This window comes from Apis cerana, linkage group LG6 (assembly GCF_029169275.1).
Source record: "Apis cerana isolate GH-2021 linkage group LG6, AcerK_1.0, whole genome shotgun sequence".
NCBI lineage: Eukaryota > Metazoa > Arthropoda > Insecta > Hymenoptera > Apidae > Apis > Apis cerana.
In genome coordinates this window covers 651,034-673,252 of record NC_083857.1, presented here as the reverse complement: position 1 = coordinate 673,252, position 22,219 = coordinate 651,034, and the positions used below count along the sequence as shown (strand labels likewise).

The 22,219-nt window shown below is 21.0% G+C and overlaps 2 protein-coding genes and 1 long non-coding RNA gene across 6 annotated transcripts; 2 read left to right on the top strand and 1 right to left on the bottom strand.

Moving 5' to 3' along the window:
- Positions 1-9,810: 9,810 nt before the first annotated feature.
- LOC133666194 (uncharacterized) lies at positions 9,811-13,353 on the top strand. Its single transcript, XR_009829990.1, has 3 exons — positions 9,811-11,757; positions 12,383-12,784; positions 12,849-13,353. It is a non-coding gene; the product is annotated as an uncharacterized LOC133666194 (long non-coding RNA).
- A 1,599-nt stretch (positions 13,354-14,952) lies between these two features.
- Positions 14,953-16,928, top strand: LOC107993536 (2-aminoethanethiol dioxygenase). Of its 2 annotated transcripts, none has more exons than XM_017049995.3 (3): positions 14,953-15,225; positions 15,403-15,739; positions 15,825-16,928. In XM_017049995.3, the coding sequence occupies exons 2-3, from the start codon at positions 15,440-15,442 to the stop codon at positions 16,218-16,220; spliced, it is 696 nt and encodes a 231-aa protein (XP_016905484.1). In that variant the 5' UTR covers positions 14,953-15,225; positions 15,403-15,439; the 3' UTR covers positions 16,221-16,928. The 2 variants fall into 2 exon arrangements, with proteins under 2 accessions (XP_016905484.1, XP_016905483.1); XM_017049994.3 differs by having other exon boundaries at positions 15,341-15,739.
- A 1,110-nt stretch (positions 16,929-18,038) lies between these two features.
- LOC107993528 (E3 ubiquitin-protein ligase MARCHF5) lies at positions 18,039-22,203 on the bottom strand. Of its 3 annotated transcripts, XM_017049984.3 has the most exons (8): positions 21,971-22,203; positions 21,551-21,832; positions 21,049-21,277; positions 20,608-20,770; positions 20,312-20,520; positions 19,300-19,618; positions 19,062-19,224; positions 18,039-18,982 (listed from the first exon to the last, which is right to left on the bottom strand). In XM_017049984.3, exons 3-8 carry the CDS (start codon positions 21,227-21,229, stop codon positions 18,824-18,826), a joined length of 1,194 nt encoding a protein of 397 aa, XP_016905473.1. In that variant the 5' UTR covers positions 21,230-21,277; positions 21,551-21,832; positions 21,971-22,203; the 3' UTR covers positions 18,039-18,823. The 3 variants fall into 3 exon arrangements, with proteins under 3 accessions (XP_016905473.1, XP_016905475.1, XP_016905472.1); XM_017049986.3 differs by lacking the exon at positions 21,551-21,832 and having other exon boundaries at positions 20,608-20,746; XM_017049983.3 differs by lacking the exon at positions 21,551-21,832 and having other exon boundaries at positions 21,971-22,202.
- Positions 22,204-22,219: the final 16 nt, after the last annotated feature.

The following is a 22,219-nucleotide window of genomic DNA, read 5'->3' as shown; positions in this document are numbered from 1 at the left end:
TTAATTATTTCTATTTTAATCATCTATCTATAATATGTTTAGATAACTTATGTATCATAAATCATATCTATTATCAAAACAAGATATATTGGAACATACATTTTTGTTCCTTTTAGATCATTCGAATATGTACATGTGGAATATTGATACATCTTTCGTAATAAATAACTTTCTATTAGTCCAAAAACCTAGAGATTGTCACCTACTAATGTTATTTCTAGCTACAGATTTAATGTGGATGATCGAAAGCAATTTTCAAAATTATATAGATAACGGTATCAGCTGTTTCGGAACATCGGTAGTTCTGATAATGAACTCTAGCAATAATACTAAAAAATTAGAATTAATATCATTCCATGTTATATATTTCTCATTAATTATTTATTAGCGTTTTAAGTGTTGCAAGATATTAAAAATCAACGTTTTAATTTCTATCCAGAAATTATAAATAATAAACGTGCAATTGATTAAAATCTCAAATAATAAAAAATTATCGTTTAAATTATAGTTGATACTTGAATGATTAATCTAATCATGAAAGAAACTTTTTTGAGCAATTTGTATAATTGAATTGTTCTTTGAGAAAGATCGCACCTTATTGTAAAGGAACAATGACGTTGCAAAAGGAATGCAAAAGGAATAAATGTGTTTTTTCAAATACGAGTGTTTTTTCGATTTTTTAATCAAATTTTTATAATATTTTTCCTTTGAAAATCTAAATTTTTTATTTAAATTATATTATAAATATCATTAAAATCGAAAAAAGAAAAAAAATTATATATTTATCACAAAGATGATATATAATGGTTATAAACAGTGTTATAATATTTATTAATTAATTAAGTTAAAATATGATAAATTTTAAAATAAAGTATAAAATTTGGTAAAAAAAAACATTTTCTTAAAAAATAAAGATATTATACCTTTAAAGATAAATACTTTTAATAATTACTAAATAAATAGCACTTTTTTTTTACGTTGAGACATATTATGTAAATATTAAGAAGAATTTAATTACATAATAAAATGAAACTTAAAATTTAATAAAAAAAATGTAAATAAAAGTTATTTTAGCCATTTTATATATAACTTTTTTTAATTCAGACATTCTTATATATATAAATAATTATTATCTTCTAATATGTAATTCTACGATTAGTTTAATTTAATAAGAGATTAATTTTATAAATAATCTTAAATAGGTAACAAATATATCAATGCTTTCAACGAGAATATCTATTTGATATATTAATCATTAAATATGAATTCATTATATATTATATATTATATATAATTATTTATATTTCAATTCTTTTTTTTTTTTTTTGCATTAGGAACAACTTTTAATTTCTATATATGCTGACTAGTTTTGACTTTGCGGTAACGCGTATTTTTTGCTTTCATTTTTAAAACATTATATCTTATTTATAGTTTCAATTCTGATTATTATAATTGCTATAATTTTATTTTATGCTGAATCGATGCTAAGAGTGATACTAAAATGATAATTTAAGTTTAAGCACAGTTTTATATGTGCTTTAGATTCTAAAAAATTTGGAATACAAAAATAGCTTGCTTTATTATCATTTTAGTATGATATATTTTATTCTCAACGTTATTAATTCAGCATAGGATAAAATTATAGACGAGATTATAGACGAAAAAAAGAATAGATATGTCATCTTGCAGTATTTTATATTGCAAATATAAAAGTCACATGTTTTCTCATACCATCAATAAGATTATTATAGAATTAGAATATTTATAGCATGTTATAAATATGTATATGTATATCAAATATATTTTTTCGAGTTTCCTTCATTGATTTCTTTTTTTTATAATAAAATAAAATTTAAAAAAAAATAGAATCAAATAATAAAAATTAAGAAAAGTACTGCTTAAACTGTAGAATAAGTATGAGAATATTTTATTTTTATAAATCTTTTAATTGTATGAAAAGATAATCATAGGAATTATATTATTTGAATATATTATATAATTTATAATTATATCACAAATATTAGCTACATATAATCATTATAAATTATATTAAATAATAATGATCTATTTGTTCTTTTTACGTTTAAATTTGATAAATTTTTTAGTATATATTTGAAAAACGATTAATATATTGATTGTAATGTATAAAATAACAATGAAAAAAAAGAAAAAAAGACAAAGAAGCAAGACAAGCATTCCATAAAATACTATGCTATTTTGTAGATATTAATTATCTACTTATATATAAATTATTTTAAATAGAATAAGTATCAATAATTAATAAGTATCAATAATTATATATCAAAACATCATGCTATTCTTAATTAATAGTGCAGATTATTATTTTAAGATTATATTATTTTTATCTATTTAATTAATTGCACTTAAATTATTTTATTTAATCAAATTTTATCTATCAATTATTTCTTGTATATTAATATTCAATTCAAATAACTTATTTAATGAAAAATTAACTTAATTATAAATAAAAATTTATATATTTATCTATTAAAAACCTAATGATTCTCATTATTTCTTCGATTCAAATCTTTTATCAATCTTATGACATGATTGAATGACCGGAAGAATCAAAATGTTTGCAATTCACCATTACGAAGAGTCTGCATTGCATTAATATTGCAAAATTAAAAAATATAAAAAAATAAAATATTTTAATTTAAAAAAATTACACATATATTAATTATTTAAAGTAAGGAAAAAAAATTTATTTTTCTCTTTAATAGAAAATAAACAAAGATAATTATTTCTTTGAATGATGGTTGATCATCTCGTTGATAAAAACACTTGATTTTTAATTATCCATTAAAGAATTTAAAAAATTTCACAAAACAAATATTGACTCTAATTTCACGATATGCATTGAAAAATTTTTACGAAGCAAACATTGATTCTGAACACTGATTTACTGATCGTATTGCACATGATCATCAAAATTTTTTGAAAGTAAAGTATTAAATGAAATAAAAAAAAAATAGTAATAGTATACGTAATGATATAGAAAATAGTAATGGCATCAAAAATATTAAATTTTTCGGTATTATCGTAAGAAAACATGTTGACATCTATTGGAACGTTTTCTTCAAAGCTAATCTCAATCAATTAATAATGTGTACAGAAAAAGAAATCAAATAAAATAATATTAAATATATAAAGTAATCAAATATATTAAAATAAAATAATGCTCAACAAATTTCATTTTAAAAAATCAATAATAAATAAAATACCCGTAATTATAATCTATAATGGTAAAATATAAAAAAAAGAAAAATAGAATAATTTAATCATATAATTTAGGAATTTTTAATTATGATAATAAACACGTATTATTAACATAGAATAATAAAAAATATGGAAAAAGTACTACACAGCAGATAAATCACACAGAAGTTCTGTTTTTGTAGAAACATGATGCATGTAAATACTATAATTATTAATGTAACAATGATATTTCGTATTGCAATTTCGATTATCAAGTTCGACAACAAATCCAAACTTATTGAGCGTAGCACGAATGAATTCTAATTTTTTAAAAAAATGATATGATAAAAAATGTTTCCAGTTTTAAATATGATATAAACAAAAAAAAATACATATATAAATATAATTAGATCCATTTAGAAATTGAATATATCTTGCTAAAATTTGATAAAATAAAATTTATTATGATCAATTATATATTTATTTTATTATAAAATAGTATAAAAAAAATAAAATAAAAAAAAATTTATGCAAAATATATCTATCTTTATAAAAGAAATAAAGTGTAATTACTTAATATAAAAGAAAATTATCATAAATCATCATGCTATAAATTACATATATGTGCATGCTATAAACTATTTTTTTGATTTCCAACAAAATTGAATAATAATCTATATAGATCAAAACTAAAAACAAATGTATATCATTAAAATCATATTAAAATAAACAATAACAATTGAAATCTTGATTGAAAAGCTAATAATATGTGCTATACGAGTAATGTTAGTAATTTCAAATAAAATTGTCGATCGAAGAAAGCTCGAATAAAAAAACTCGAAGATTAATTAATTTTGTTGTCAATAATATATTGTTGTTAACAATATTTAATAGAATTTTATAAATTCCACAATAAAGTAGGAATAGATAGAATTAAGTATAATACTTACTATTAATACTTATGAATTGGAAGATCACTTGCACTGGCAATACATTCTATTATATGATTTTCAACAAAAAAAAAATGATGCCATGCACTATAGATTTTTTTATTTATGATTTTCTGATTGGAAAATGATGCAAATTTAATTTACTTAACCACAAAAATTAAAATATTATATAATATTAATTTTTATATATTATTATTTATTATATAATATTATATAATATTAATTATAGTTTCTTATATAATTTAAAATCCTATAAATATTTGTTTATGAAAAAATATAATAAGAATTAAGATAAAAATTAATCAAATTAGAGAGAATTAAAAACGCAAAATAATTTAAGATAAAAATTAAAGAATTATATGAAAATTTTTTTGTAATACAAAAAAGAAAGAAAATACGAAAGATCATTAAATTAGGAAAAACTAGAATATAAAAAAATGAATTAAAATGTAATTCTTAGCTTGGCATTTTTTTCAAAAAAAAGAAATTACTTATAAAAATTATTAAATCTTTTAATAAAATATTTTTCATATATTCTTTTTAAGAGAAAATTTTGGAAAAAACAATTTTGGAAAATGATGCCAATTATTAAATCTCACTACGAGAAGTATACATGGAAACTCACTTAAATTTATGCAATAAAAATTAAATTAATTAAGAACACATAAATAAAGTACGAAGGATTAAAATTAATAATTAATATAAATGAATTAGAAAAATATAAAATATTGATAAATAAATTATAATTAATGTTAAATAAATTATGAAAAAAAAGAAGAAAAAATAAAAATTAAATAAATTTGAAAAATTTAAAAGAAAAAATTAATTCGGAATGAAATATTATTTAATTTTTTTATTTAAATTAATGTATAATTGCTTTTATAATGATCTTAATGATTAATCTCTACAATGATTCTTTTACAATAATTAATCACTCGCAATTAATCGTATGTCGTCCAATAATGAAGCTTAAGTCTAACTTAATTTATATTTTAATATTATTTACATCTATCTTAATATATAATTAATATATATTTAATATATATACACTATTTTAATAGATCTTAAATCTATAACGCATAACAAAAATATTTTCATTTAACTTAAAATGAAAGAAAATTATAATTAATTTATATCAAGAAATTTTACATTCAATCTAGTCTAATAATTAAAAAAAATAATTAATGATGTAAGTTGTAAATTGGAGTGCATATCTGCGAGTTCTTGGTTTATCATCGATTTTCATATATAATAAATAATTCATAATAAATGATGAAATATTTTAAGTTTAAAATATTTCAGAAACTTTTTAATGAAATATTTTTTTTTTATGGACAAAATTTGGAAAAGAAAGAATTGGAATGGTAATTATTAGATCTTATTAGCGAGGAGATAATTATATCGAGACCTATATATTATAAATTAAAAAATAAAAAAAATATAGAATAGATAAATGAATAAAATAGAATAAATAAATAAGTGAAACTATAAATTAAAAAATAAATCAAGAAATAAATTTAGAAATGAATAGATAAAAGAATAAATGAATAAATAAACAAATGAAAATATAAATTAAAAAAAGAACAAATAAATATCGAAATAAATAGATACTAAAATAAGTGAATAAATAAATGAATGAAAATTATAAATTAAGAAATACATTATAAAATAAATGTTTAAATAAAAATATATAATATATGATAGTAATGTTAAATAAATTTTATAACAATAAATAATTATATAAACAATTAATTTTTTTTTTGTAACAAAAAATGTTCTCGATATTATAAAAATTTAGTTAAAATATCAATCTTCTTGACTTCGTTAAGAAATGACCGCTCTATCGCATCATATGTATAAGAGACCGCATTATCATGAAATTCGACGAAAACGTGTTTTCTATCGATTAGGCCAAATCTGATTTTTTGAGTATAATTCAGCATTTTTTTAACTTTTATTACTAATTTATAATTGTTTATATTATTATAATTTATAATTGTTATAATTTATTTCGATAAAAAATTAACATATCTTTACTATTTTTATTGTTTTATTACAGTTTTAATAATTTATTATGATAAACGATATAAACGATATATTTTTATAAACTAAAACTAAATTTCTGTGATATTAGTTTTCGATTTATTTAATTATAATTGTAAGATATTCTAAATGCCATTTTATATGAAAAACAATTATAAATTATTTATATGTTATGGATTGTTTTATAATTATAAATTAAAATGATGGATAATGATCAATCGAAAATAACAATACAATATGAAATAAAAGTTTTGTAGATAAAAAAGATGATAATTGGATAATGATGAATAATTATAATTTTTTTTGTAATTTTTGATAATAATTGTGCCAATTGAATTTAAATTAAATTGAATTAATTTATAGAAAATAATCATGCAATATTTAATCTACCAAAAAAACTTAAACCATGCAATTTATTAATCGGATGAATAACGTGTAATTGATCGATAAGATTCAATAAGATTTTGATGTTACATTTCTCTCAGAGATCTTTGATCGTTATTTGATTTTTCTCTTAAATCCTAAAAACATCTTCAAGTCAGCATATAATAATTATAATATGTAAATATAATAAATAAATTACGTTAGAATTGAAAAATTATAAATTCATTTTTATCAAATAGAACAATAATTTTATAATAATAATATGTGAATAAGAAATTTAAAATTAAATTAAATTAAAAGATAAAAGTTTTTTTAAATTAAAAGTTAAAATAAATGAAATAAAATTAATAAATTGAATTAATAGTTGAAAAATAAATTAAAATCTAAATAATAAATAAAAATAAATTTAAAAGTTAAATTTAATTAGAAATTAAATAACAAGTTGAAATAAAATTAAAAATTAAAAATCAATATAAATTAAAAATTGAAGAATAAATTAAAATAAAATTAAAATTTAAATATATATAAAATTAAAATTTAAAGCAAATTATAAATTAAAATTAAATTAATATAAATTTAAAAATTAAAAATTAAAGTAAATTAAAAATTAAATTTAGCTAAAAATTGAACTCGATATGTCTCTTACAAAAATTTGATAGAAAATAGTGATTCCTAAATAATGATCTTTTTTTTTTGAAGTCACGACGTGACATAAAGTAATAACAAAGTTAGATTTGAATGTATTTTACCTGTTCATGTTGTAAAAAATGATTTTTCTATTACAATTCAATTCAATTATTTTTAGATTTTTGTTAATAATTTATATATTCAGCAATGTATTACAATAATATATTTAAAAATTATACTTTTATGCATTATAAATATAAATTAAATCTACATTATTTTACATTATTAATTTTTAATTTTTAAGTTATATTAAAATATTTTAAATGTTATTTATTATAGATTATAATATATAATATTATATGTTATAATTATGTGAAAAAATAAATTAAAATAATCGCCAAATAATCACGATATGAAAGTTTTAATTTTTGTTATATTAAAGCCCATTGAAAGAATTGTTATATTATTTCAACATATAATAATTTTTATATAATTTTTAATTTTTTAATTTTTTAATTATTCAGTTTTATATAATTTTATACTTTTATTATACTTTATTTGTTTTCGTTTATTTTTAATTTTTCTTATATTTTAAATCTTATGATGAATTTCTGATCTTCTTTTAAAATTTTGTAATTAATTATTTATTATTATTATTAATTTAATTATATTTCAATTTTCGCGCGATTAAAGTGAATAAGAAATTCTGTCACTTCAGCCAGGAAACCGCTGAAGTTCAACATTTAGATAAATCATTGTATATGGCATTAGTCTATTCAAAAATCATAGAGAGGAAATGCGTTATATCGATATAAATATATAAATTTTTGGAATTTAATATTGTATTTTAATTTGTAGATTATTAATACTTTTTTTTTAATTAATATATATATATTAAACCATTTATTAAGCATTACATTATTACATCGAAATCGAATTGATTTTCTATCGTTATCAATAATCCATAAAACGTCTGAAGTCGAATTTGAATTTAGTTATTCTTTTTTTTTAATATTATTTAATGTAAAATTGGTTTTACGGTTCTAATTTTCATTTGTGCAGATTATAATGTTTAATTGAAATAATAGATAATTAATGGAATGATTTCAAAGGTGTAATAGGTTATGTAATAGGTTATCACGACTTTCGTGCAAACATGGTAAAATTTGATTTATTTTAACAAAAGACAATAATTATTATAAGTTTCTCCTGCTTTTTAATCATGGAGAAATAAAAATAATTAGCTTTGAGATTGTTGTAATCAATTTTATAAATATTCTCATATATTAAAAATGTTTATCTAATATTCGATACAAAATTGAGAATGTTTCATATAATAATTCTATCTGTTTGGAAAATAGAATGTATCGTTTTTATATTTATTTTTGATATTATATTCAAGATAGTAAATATTTTGTTTTCGGATAATCAATGATTTATAATTGTATATCGTTCGAAATATTTCGATTTGTTGCTGAACTTCAAATATATCTTCTCCCTCTTCATCCAATTCGATAATCAAAATCATAGTATGAGATGTCATTCTTCCGTCCAAAATCGTGCCTTTGGATGATTCGCTCTTAATCTATTGTGTAATTTCTTTTTATTATTCCTTGATTATTTTATTTTTCCTATATACTGTTATTTAATTTATTCAATTTACTAATTAATTAACTTATTATTTAATTAATTTATAATATTATTTATTATATATTATTATAATTAATAATTTTTCGAGGAATAATTTATTCAATTTTTTTTATTAATCTAATACGTCGCATAATTGTTGATGATTTTATACATTGATCGTATGATAAAAAGAATATCGATCGACATAAAGTTTATTTCGTGTGTTAATTATTTCATTAATTTCATCGATTCCGATTGTTATTTTTATTATTTTTTTTATTTATAAAATTTATATTTTATCTTTATTACTTCAATTAATCGATTTCAGTTAATATAATCGAATTCAGTGATAAAACATCTTTATCAATTTCAATTGTTTAAATTATCTCAATTAATTTACATATTTCCAATGATTCGATTATATGCTATTTCTACAATTATTGCATATTATATGTATTGCGTCATTTTATCATTATTATGTTATACATATAATTATTACGTCGTTTAAATAATTATTCCAAAATACATCGAATTATTGCATCATTTTATAATTATTACATCATACATATATTTTATCCTGATCTAGTACGTGTCGAAAAAAAAATATTCTAAGACTGGCGAAAAATATAGCGAAAAATATTTCGCGGTTATCGATTGATTTACACATCTTAATTATTTTACTTTCCTTGTTTCGATTACTTTAATTAGTTTCGTTTAAACATCTTTATCGGTTTCATCCTTTTAATTAATTTAAATTGTTTTGATTATCTTAATTGATTTAATATATGTATTGATAAAAAATAAAAACGTCGTTATAATCACATGTATTTAATCGTTAAAATTTAATAACGTTTTATGTTTTTTTTTATTTTTTATTTTTCGATACATCTTTGACGAATATATAAATATATATGTCATTCTTGATAATATATCGTTCGTTTTAAAATTGTCTCTTAATTCCTCTTTTTTAAAGAAAAAATAAATTTTATTTCTATTTATTATTTTTCTTTATTTCGATCTTTTTATTCTTTTCCTCTTTCCTTTCCTTTTCACTTATAATTATCTTTGATTGCGCTCCGAAACACTTCTGTTATTACGTGCTCGAACTTGACATCTTTCCACACTATTGAAAGCTAATGTTGCAGGAAGAGTGACCACGGTCCATTCCCTGTACCCGGAAGCAAAAACCGGTAAGAGAAACCTGATATAATCCTCTTTGTCTATCGCTAATGTCTCCTTAAAAATTCGAGTTCAATCTAGGGGACATATCCCCCGGATTGAATAGAGTAATCTCCTAAATGAAAACACTCTGGATTCAAAAGAGAAATCTCTCCATCGGATGAAAAACACCGATAGTCATTTCCTCGTAGCAAGTTGAGAAAATTGTCCATTGCTTGCAAAAAAATTCGAATCAAGAAGCGAATCTCGAACTTCGCGTCCTGCAGAAGAAGGAGCGAGGAGGAGGAGAATTACAACTAGTCACAGGTTCTCTAGGATAAAATTATAGTTATCGAATATTTACATTACTCGAAAGTATTTGGTTATTATAATTATTTATATTATTATATTTTTAATTATTATTCTTTATCATTATTAATCATATTTTTTTTTCGTTATTAATCGTTTTTTATTGTTATTAATTATACTTTTTTATTGTTATTATTCTTCTTGTTCTTATTATTATTATTATTTTTTAATAACATTTAATTATTTTTAAATACGGGCGAATAAATATTGAATTTATGAGTTTCATAATTCGATAGGAACGAATAAGCGATGCCATTTCTACGCAAGTCGAGGAATCAGTCAATTTGATAACAGATGACTCCAATTGTTTATTCCAGTTGATCGATCGTTTATCAATATTTTTTTTTTTTTGATTATCTATTTTAAATTAAATCTTAAAATTAAATATTAATTAGTTTAATTAATTATTCGTCTTAATTATCCACGCGTTCTAAATGATTTGGTTATGTATTGGAATATGGCGCTGGCGGAGGATAGATAGGGAAGATTATTCAGATTTGTTACTGATATTTGTTCCCGGTATAGAAAATGGGCCGGCAAGACATTCGTTTAATGGCCCAGAAAGATATCGGGTGTCGGATGTTATGCGAATGCGTAACAGGAGAAATGTGTCGGCGCATAATCAAAGTATAAGCAAAAAGAAAAAATGAATAAAAAGATCCAAATAAAGGAAAATAAATAAGAATAAGTTTATTTTTTCTAATTAAAGGAAATTAAGAAATATAATTCTGAAATAAAAAGTATTTATCGAAAATTATTTATATTACTTATATATATTAGTCGAAGACGACCAAATTTAATCTAGTTTCGTAACACCATTCATTAATACCAGTTTCAGGATATTTTTTTATCAGGATGTCCCTAACCTATAAAACCTAATTCTAGAAATTAATTAATCAAGAATTGGATTAATTGGAATTAAATGAATGGTTCAAGTAATTCCAAATAATGATAATTAATGGATATAAATAATATAAAATTCAACTATTAAAACGTATTATAAAAATAATTAAAATAATCATGATAATTAACACATAAATTAAATTAATTATATTAACTATATTAATTATGTTCATGAATTAATTACGTTGTCAGATACATAAAAATTAAAGTAATTAAATTAATCGAATCGAGTTAATTAAAATTAATTAATTAAGTTAATTAGATCGATGAATGAGCATAAATTAATGAAAGTACTAAGTCTGGATCAATATTTCTTTTCGAAGCACGCTTAGCGTCTAAAATCGAATTGTGCTCTCTTTTACGGCGATGTATTAATTCAATGGTGCGGAAAATATCGAGTTTCGAGTGTCGAACGATAATAGATCGTCGATGCATCAAAGAAGCGAGCGAAGAGAAAAGATCGAAGTAAGTAAAGGTATGATTTTAAAACGGATGATTTATTATTCATAATTATTTTTTATTCTTCTTCATATCATTTGTATATTGATCGAATGTGTGTTTGTATGTATATACGTTCGTATATAATATTCTTATATGTGTAGAATAACAAATAAAAGTACATTTCGAAGGGCGATGTTTCTCATTTGCAATCATCTTGCAAAATCGTATGCATCGGTATTATATATATATATATATATATATATATATATCGCGTGTACGTGTATGTAATATATAATTAGTCGAATACAGATGCGTATCTGTTTATATATATGTATATATATCTATATCAATCATATATGTGTATATATCTATATCGATTAAATATTTTTTTTTATATGTATATTTATATATCGATATATACATGCGAATATTCATATCAATCGAATATGGATATATTTTTCTTTATTCGTATATGTATATGATTAATCGAATAAGATTAATCGACTAATTGATGCGTATAAATTAAACTAATTTGATTATTATGACGAATGAATTGATGTAAAATAATTAATTAAAGTAATGAAAATCTAATCCATGTGTATAAGTCGGTCCGAAATACCTTTCGTTAATACTAATCTCAAGATATTTTTTTTTTATAGGCATATCTTCAATCTTGTCCTGAAGTACCTTCCGTTAATACTTGTCTTGGGATATTTTTTTTATAAGCATACGCTTAACGGATAAAAATGTCTAAATCGAATTAATTAAATTAATTAAAATGAATAATTCGAGTAAATAAATCAATAGAATAATCAAGTATGAATTAAATTAGTTATGTGAATTAAAATAATTAAACTAATCGAGATGAATTGATTAAAATAAATATATTAAATATGGCGAATAATTTGAACTAATTGAAATGACTTCAGAGAGAAATTCAAAATAATTAAATTATTGGAAACAAATATGTTAAAATAATTAAAAATAATAAATGAAAAAGTAATTAAGTTAATTAAATATTTAACGTACGCAAATTAATTCAATTACGCCTACGAATGAAAGTAAGTGAATCGATTTATATTTTTTATTTTTGGAGTATGCTTAACATTTAAAATGTGATTGTAGTTACTTTCGCGACGAGATATTAGCTTAATGGTGCGAAAGATGTCAAGTGTTTTTAGCGTCGACCATTGAACGGTAAATTAGAGAAGAGTTGGCACATAAAGAAGTGAGTGTGAAGAAAAAAGGATAAATAGAAACATTGACAGATTTTTAAAATAATAATGGATTATCGATAATTACTTATTTATATACATTTATATATATCGATCGAATGTATATATACATAGTCTTTATATATAGAGTAATGATTGAAATGTGGTTCAAAAAGTGATGTTTCCGCCAAGTGGGTTGCGCCACCTCACGCATCGCAATTATCTTCGAAAATACAGCAATTCAAAATTTAGATTATTATAAAAATTTATTTTTCTTTATATATAACATTCAAACCTATTGATTGAATACATGATATTAATGTGTAAATATATGTGTGTATAATATAATGTGTATATAATATTAATATTTTGTATATCATTGTATCGATATATCGATTAAATGTGTATTCCTTCTATGTATTGCGTATGTATATGTATATCAATTAAATGCGTTTTTATTTATTTTATATATATATCCATATTCCATATTATATATATATCCATATATATATATATATATATATATCAATCGAATATGGATATCTTTTTTTTTGTTCGTATATGTATATGATTAAATTAATTGATTAATCGTTAATATGTATAAATTAAACTAATTTACATTAGTAATACAGTAATACAGTAATACATTAACAAACGCGCGAAAATTAAAATTAATTAAATGATAAATATTTATTTTTATATTTATTTTCAGAACACGCTGAATAATAAAAATTGATTGATCGCGGCGAAATATTAGCTTAATGGCGAGAAAGATGTCGAGCGCCGAACGGTATGACATTGTCAGTGCATAATGAAAAGAGCGAATTGAAAGAAAGGAATAAAATATTGATAAATTTTAAAATGGATGATTTATCCATTTTAATTATTTATTTATATATTGATCGAATGTGTGTGTATGTATATATATATAAATTGAATGCGTATATATATATTTAATTAATTAAACTAAATAAATTAATTTATTAAAAATTGATTACTTTCCGAAATTGAATGAAATTAATAATATAAATAAGTAATAATATAAATTAAATAATATTTAATTTAAAATATCTAATTTAAGATACGTAATTAGAAAGAATTATCGATTGGAATCATTTATCTTGATCTTATCGATTTTATATATCTATTAGTTCTCGATATTCATACAAATGGCATCACTTGTTCCTTTTCTTTCGATTAATTTTTCGATATTTTTATAAATGGTGTTATTTGTTCTATTTAATATATATATAAATAATATATATTATTTGTTAATATTTCGATATTCATACGTGTGCGCGCATTATATATCATATATACATATATATATATTTATATATTTCTTGTATGATGTCGGTAACACGTTTGTATGTATATATATATATCTTGTTCTTGATGTGTGTATATATCGAATGAATTAAATTAACATTTAATTTAAAATGCCCTAATTGATTTAAAATAGTTGATTGAAAAGAATTATCGATATTACTGATTTCATATATGAATTAGTTCTTTGACACTACGATAATGTCATTTGTTCAATTTGTTACATAATTTTAAAATATTTCGATAAAATCGACTATTGATTGATATATTGACGTCATATACAGATAACGCCATTTGTTTGATTTATTATAAAATTTGTGAATATTTCAATATTTTGCTTGAATGTTTATATATATATTGTTATATGTATATGTGTATATATGTATATATATATTATCGAATATGGATGCGTGTATATGTATATATTCAAACAAATAAAATAAAAATATTATTTAAAAAATATATCATAAATTATATATATATATATATATATATATATATATATATATATATATGAAAAAACATTTTTATAATTACATATCATTAAAAACCTAAAAAAATTTATTTATTTAAATAAGACTAATTTACTATCTAGATTAATATATCAATTAATATAAATTATTTTAATATAAGTTTTTAATATAAAAAATAAAAATCACTAAATGTACTAGTGACTTTTATTAAATGTCGAAATTTCACTTATGTTTATAATATCGTCTGTATTAGATCGAATCGTATATTTCTAGCAAAGTTTGATATCGAATGTATAATATCTTTAACGATTGGATTGATAAGAGAATAAAATTAATAACGTATATCCTTTTATAAAGAATTATGGAGAAATAATTATCAAAAAGTAAGAAACGATACAGAACGAAAAATAAACGTGCAATTCGTTTAACCTCTAAATACGAAATAACTTTTGACAACGACGAAAATAATTTATACGTAATAATCGAATGGTATTTATTAAAATATTTATTTATTTCGAACGATCAATATTTTTTTTTATTTTTAATGTCAAATTTTAAACTTTCAACGTTATGATCGTTAAGGTTACGTATTATTTATTCGTAGCGATGTTAAATTTATTTATATTTTTAAATATATTATTGATATATTAATATGATTTACGAAAGGTAAATTCATAGAAATAATATTAGAAAATAAATAAACATGACGGCAGCGATTAAAACGTTATGGAAACAAGCGTTAAATACGTTTGAAGAACGAAGTAACGTAGGATTTAAACTTTGTCAAAAAAATTTTGACAAATTGCGATATTTAATGAATAAAATTACGGCCGAAGATGTAAATTTGAATAAACAAATCCTTGATTTTATTCAAGTGCAACATGCACCGATGTGGGTAATCGATATATTTGAAAACAAAGATTTTGCTATTTCAATTTTTATATTGAAACACGGATTTACGATGCCGATTCATGATCATCCTGGAATGTATGGATTTTTAAAGGTTTGTAATGTCATATAATTTTTAAAAAATTTTTTTATGTATTCTGTATAAAATTAATATTTTTTTATTTTCTTTTAAAATATAGGTAATCAGTGGTGTGGTTCAAGTAAATAATTATACTTTAAAAGCAAATGAGGATCGTACGATTAGATTAAATGAAGAAATTGTGGCATTTGGACATAAACCGATATCTTTACATAGTAATTCACCTGCTTGTACTCTTACACCGAGAGATAAAAATTTGCATGAAATTACATGTATTGAAGGACCTGCTGCATTTTTGGATATACTTAGTCCGCCATATGATGTGGATGAATCTGGAAAGGGTCCAAGACCATGTACATTTTTCAAAACTGTTGGTAGTTCCGAGTTATGTACGGATTCACCAGATATAGTCGAAGAAGTTAAATTGGTGGTAATCGAAGGTCCACCGGATTTCTATTCTGGAAGTCTTAAATATACGGGACCACCTTTAATGTGACCTCAAGTACTGAAAAATATTTTTTGTTCTATTTGTTAAGAAATTTTGCATTTTATTGTATTAATTTACGACTACGATTGTATTATAAATTTTTAAGAATGTTCAATTTTAATTGAATATACGATGTTTATCTCTTGTATTTTTTTGCGGATATACAAGTATATGAATACGTACGTATTATTTAAGTGAATTTCATATAAATAGATATGAAAATTTTATATTTTATGATATTGGTTTATTTTTATTTATTATTAAGTTTATATTGAAATTAAATATAATTTCTAAAGAATTTGATTTTTGTGTACAAAAAAAGTTATCTGTACAAAATCACAAATGCGAGATACATTAATGCTTGCAAGAGCATCTGCTATCAACTATATATACTATCTAATTTTATAATATTATTATTGTTATAATATGTTTGTGTCGAATGTCGATTTTTATTGTATTAAGTTTCATATTCTTACGTTTTCTTCTATGCTCGCTTAAATTTTTGAAATATCTATTCGCGATAATATCTCCTAAATAAGATTCTTTGCGGACGCTCCCGTGAGCATTATTGTAATTATATTATGTTTATTATTTTGTCGATATATAAAGATATAAACGAAAAATGTATTATATACTACCGTACTTTATACGTAATGGGTGATAAAAAAAGCATATAATAGTTATAAATAAAAACAAAAATTTTATTTGTATAAAAAATGTGATATTTATTTATATCGCATATTTAAAAAATAAATTCATCGTTTCTATTATAAAAAAAATATACATTACGTTTTGGTATATGATTAATAGTTGTTTTATCGATATTTTTTCAAAAATTAACATTTCTGAAATATACACGGAATATTTCAATTTTTTTGGCGAAACCTCGCCGATATTTATGAGTAACGATAAAAAAGAAATGTTACATAGATATAGAGATTTAAAATTATAAATACTTTGTTAAAAAATTGTAATAAAAATATAAAATGACGATGAATTAATTTTTTGTTTCGTATATAGAAATCATCGTTATCTATTATCTATAAAAACTTACATAAATATTATTTTTGATATTTGTTGAAGTATATTTTTATATCGAAAAAAAACTAATTCATTATCGTTTTATATTTTTGTTTTAATTTTTTAATCAAATATTTATATTTCATATTTTTTATTATTATTATATCATTATTTATATCATTATTTTTATTTATAGTATTCGCAATATATATACGTATTTGCAAAGTTTTATTGAAAAAATCTGGGATACTGTATATTGTACTTAAGCGATATAATTTTTCTATAAAAATATGATGAATGTATCTTGTATGATCTTTTCTTAAAATATTTTGTTTTTATTTCATATATTTGTTATATATTTATTATATTTTATTAATTTTCTTTTTAATTAAATTTAAATTTAAATATTAATTTAAATATTAATTATTTAATTATAATATTTAAAAAATTATAAGCGATGAATCAGTATATATCGATTTTAATATATAAGGTGTCCCAGAAATTAATTGATAAAGTTTAATCGATGATTCTTGAGGTGATTACATAATTTTTTTCTTTTTGTTTCGGCTTTATTAATAATTGTACGAAAAACAATTGTCAATCGTAGAAAGCATAGAGTTATCGTGCCGCATTAACTGTATACCATCGATAAGTTATCGGATTGGAACGAATGAGTTGAGCTAATTAATTTATTCGCTTTTTATTTTTGTTCGACAATTATTTGGCACGCTTGTTTCGATTTTAAATTACTATGATATACTTTAAATTATTGACATTTTTTGTTTAGGTATAAAAACATAATTTAAATTAATATTTACTGGAATTTCTTATATTTACAGCGAATAAAACATTTACATAAAATAAGGTTTTATTTCAAAACTTTTTTATTTGACATATATTAATATATAATTCGATATCCTAATTCAAAACTTATCTATAATAGAAATAAATTTCTTTTCTAAAGATTGTATTCCTTTTTACATTAATAGTAAAAATGTGAATAATTGCTAAAAATGTATCTTGTCTATTTTTATCGATGCACGGAAAACTTGTGCCGTGTTTGGTTCGTAAAAAATACAATTTTTGTTATTAATGAACTATAAATTTATGATGAATGACATTTTTTCTTCGTATACTTGTTTCGAATAAAGAAAATTTGAATCGAATTAAGAATATCGATGTATCTTAATTCTTATTTATTATACGAGAAAAGATAAATGGACGTTGTTATCGTATTTTTTAAATAATTAAACTTTTTTAATAATTAAATTTGAAAGATAAACATTTTCTTATTTTTCGATCGAATATTTCTTTACGAACAAATAATAATTCGTTAATTATATTTATATAAATGGTAATTTTCGATTATTATGTATGTGTAGCATGCGCACACGCATCGAGTAATATAGATGTATAAATTTATGTATCGTTAGACCTGATTAAAGTACTCATAAACTTATATTGTTACGTAAAAGTAATACACTGGACATTGTTTTTATGATAAAAGTACGCTATGATGTTTAGTTTTTCTAAACTGAAATATATTGTTTTATTATTAGGATATTCCTTAAGAATATTTTGAATGTTTCAATTTAACTTGTCTGATTAGTTTCAGAATTTTGTTGTCTTCTATATAATGCAACATTATTTTCTGTATAATCCATTATACGACGTTGACATTGTCTTACGTATTGTTGCTGTTTATGATAAATCTTGAATGCACCTTTTATTACTATAAATGCTATACCTCCCTGTAAAAATGAATTAATTTTCTAATCTAAAATTTAATATAATTATTTAATTGATATAATAGATATATTTAGTACATACGAATAATGTTCTTTGAAAGTTAGAATGTATACTTTCAAAAAATATTTTCCCACATATACTAGCGATACTAGGTAATAGAAGTGCACCACAAAGAATACGAGTTGCTGATATTGGATCGCTCATAGGTGGTACATCTTCGGATTGTGTTCTATCGTCAGAATAACTAAAATAACATCATTATATAAAATGTATAATTTTTTTCAAATTTTCAAATTTTCGTATAAATTTTTGTACATACCTACTGGGCAAGAAATGCCTCAAAATAGGAACCTTACATGCGTGTCTTCTTAAGAGACTAAGTGCAAGATCTTCCCATCTTAGCATTTTCCCCAAAATTAATATTATTGGAATAGTTGGCAGACCAACTAGTAATACCAAAGGATCAGCTTGTTCCATCATAGCTAAACCATCTTTATGACCGACTACTTGCATTACAGTTACTGCACCATATGTTACAGCTGTCCAGTATATAGATGCGGCAAGTATACTAGCTGCGATAAATGGACAAATCCGGAAAATTACTCCATCGATAGTATCCAATACGACTACTAACGGTCCTGTAATAATATATATATATATGGAATAAAAAATTTAAATTATAAAAAAAATTAATTATAAAGAAATATATTATGATTTAAAGTTTTATTATAATTGAATGCATGAAAATCATATGATGATATATATTTTTAATCAAACATTAATCGAAATAAGTATATACTTTCAAAAAATATCTTGATACAAAAAAACTATTTATATTGAAAAGTCTAATTTAGGAAATATTTTAATTTGAATTTTGTAAAATAGATATGAAAAACATGAACAAGTAAATATTATTTCATGTTTTTTATATTCCATATAATAAGCTTTATAAATTTCAAATTATTTCTTAAACTATGATTTTTGACAGCTTAAAGTATCTTTATAAAAAATAACGATCTATGGAAAAATTATTATCATATAAGTTTTCTTTATATTGAACAATTGTAAGAACATTTTTTTATAATTTCAATTTTTTCCAATATTCTTTCTTATGGATATATCTATATGATAATATATACAATATAATAAATATATATATATATATATATATATATATATATACACATAATAATATAATATATATATACATACATAAAATAACTAATATATATACACATAAAATAAATATATATATTTACAATGATATAATATAGTAACTATAATTACATATAAAAAATCAAATGATACTTAAATATATATAAATTACTAACCCATATTTGGATATACGATAATATATTCGGTATTACACTGTGGACATGCTACATGTGCACCTGCACGTCCTTTTTGTTTTTCATCAACCCATCTTTGAATACATCCTTGATGAACCCATTTTGTTGTACCACGACAATGACACGGTTTTACCCATGAAGCAGTTGCATCATCTTCATCCGTTGCAAAACATACCCAACAATATCTTTTACTATATATTAAAAAAATATTTTATTAAAAAACATATATCGAAATGTTATCTGTTATATAAAAATATAATTTATATTAATATACATACTCATCTTCTGTATTTATTACTGGTGCATTAACATCTGGTTGATTTAGAGAAGATGCCCCATCGATTGCATCATTTGGTTGTGCTTTATTTATAGAGTCTGATAATACAATAGGTAAAGGTTCCTCATCTGATACAATTGCTGGAGGTTGAACATCAGATATGTCTTTAATCAAGAATATTAATCAATAACTTTTAACAAATAATATTATTATATTAATATTAATATACAGATATTAGTTATATTAATATAATATATAAATAATTTTTCTAAAACTAATTATATACAAATTATAAATATTAACTTATCAGTTTTTGTTATATATATTTTTATTTATATATATTGTAATATTTAAGAAAATATTTAAGGAAATTATATACATACATTTAATAAAAAAGCAATTATTATTATATATATAATTAATCAATTTCTTAATTTATTACCACCGCTATTTGATTCGTTAATTTGTCTTTCTGATCTTAGATTTGTGCTAAGTCTTCTTAATGTTTCTTCTATACTTGGAAGACGACCGATAGTAGGCCTTGTGATACTAGATTCTATGCGTACTATTCTACCAGGTGAATCGAGTCCGTATGAAATATGTGGTAAATTGTTATCTGACATTTTGTCTCAATAAAATAAGATTTTCAATATTGCATCGCTATGTTATACCTGAAAAAACAAATGTCAATGTTTATAAAAAAATAATACATATCAATTTATTCGATAACTTAAACATATATTAATATATGATAATATTTATAACATAAATGTATATATATATAGATTAATTATTAATAATTAATAATTACATCACTGGTACAACTTGCAATAAATTTTGAATGATATTGCATAATATCATTATATATATATATATATATATTATGTATACACACACACACACTATATTTTATTATACATTAAAATTGTTTTTGATTTAATTACCTTTTCAGACATTTTTTTTATATAATATATTTGTTTCTATTTTTATAGTAAAATGATAATAATAAATTTCAAAAATGTATCGAAAAAATATATCTAAATATTTTTTTTTACTATGTTGAATAGCATTGATATTATTTGATTAAAATATGTTAACGTTAATATATAAAATATATTAATATATATAAAATATGTTAATGTTAACGTATTGCAAGACCATTTTGTTAACTACTGACACGTCGTAATGAAGTTAATCGTTCACTGGTTAATACACATCGTTATAAACTAGAAAATATATTGTAACAAACTTTATCGAAGAAATGTTTTTAATAAACATAGGTTGTACAAGTGGAAATTGACATGTAAAATTATATATAATATCGTATGATAATATAACGTTTGAAATCAAAAGTAATAATCTACCTGAAGCAACATTCATAAACAATTCAATGTTACATATTTACAACGAAGCGATAAGATTATAAACATTTTCTCAAAGTACGATATAAAATAAATGTAACATAGTGAAAGTAATTTAGTTACATAGCAATTTTTCTTAATATTTTGCGATTCTATTACAAAAATGCATACTAGTCGAAATTCACTTTGCAAACGGCTTTATTTCGTTTTTCACTATTATTGGCACTGAATAAAAGTTACATGAAATCGCTG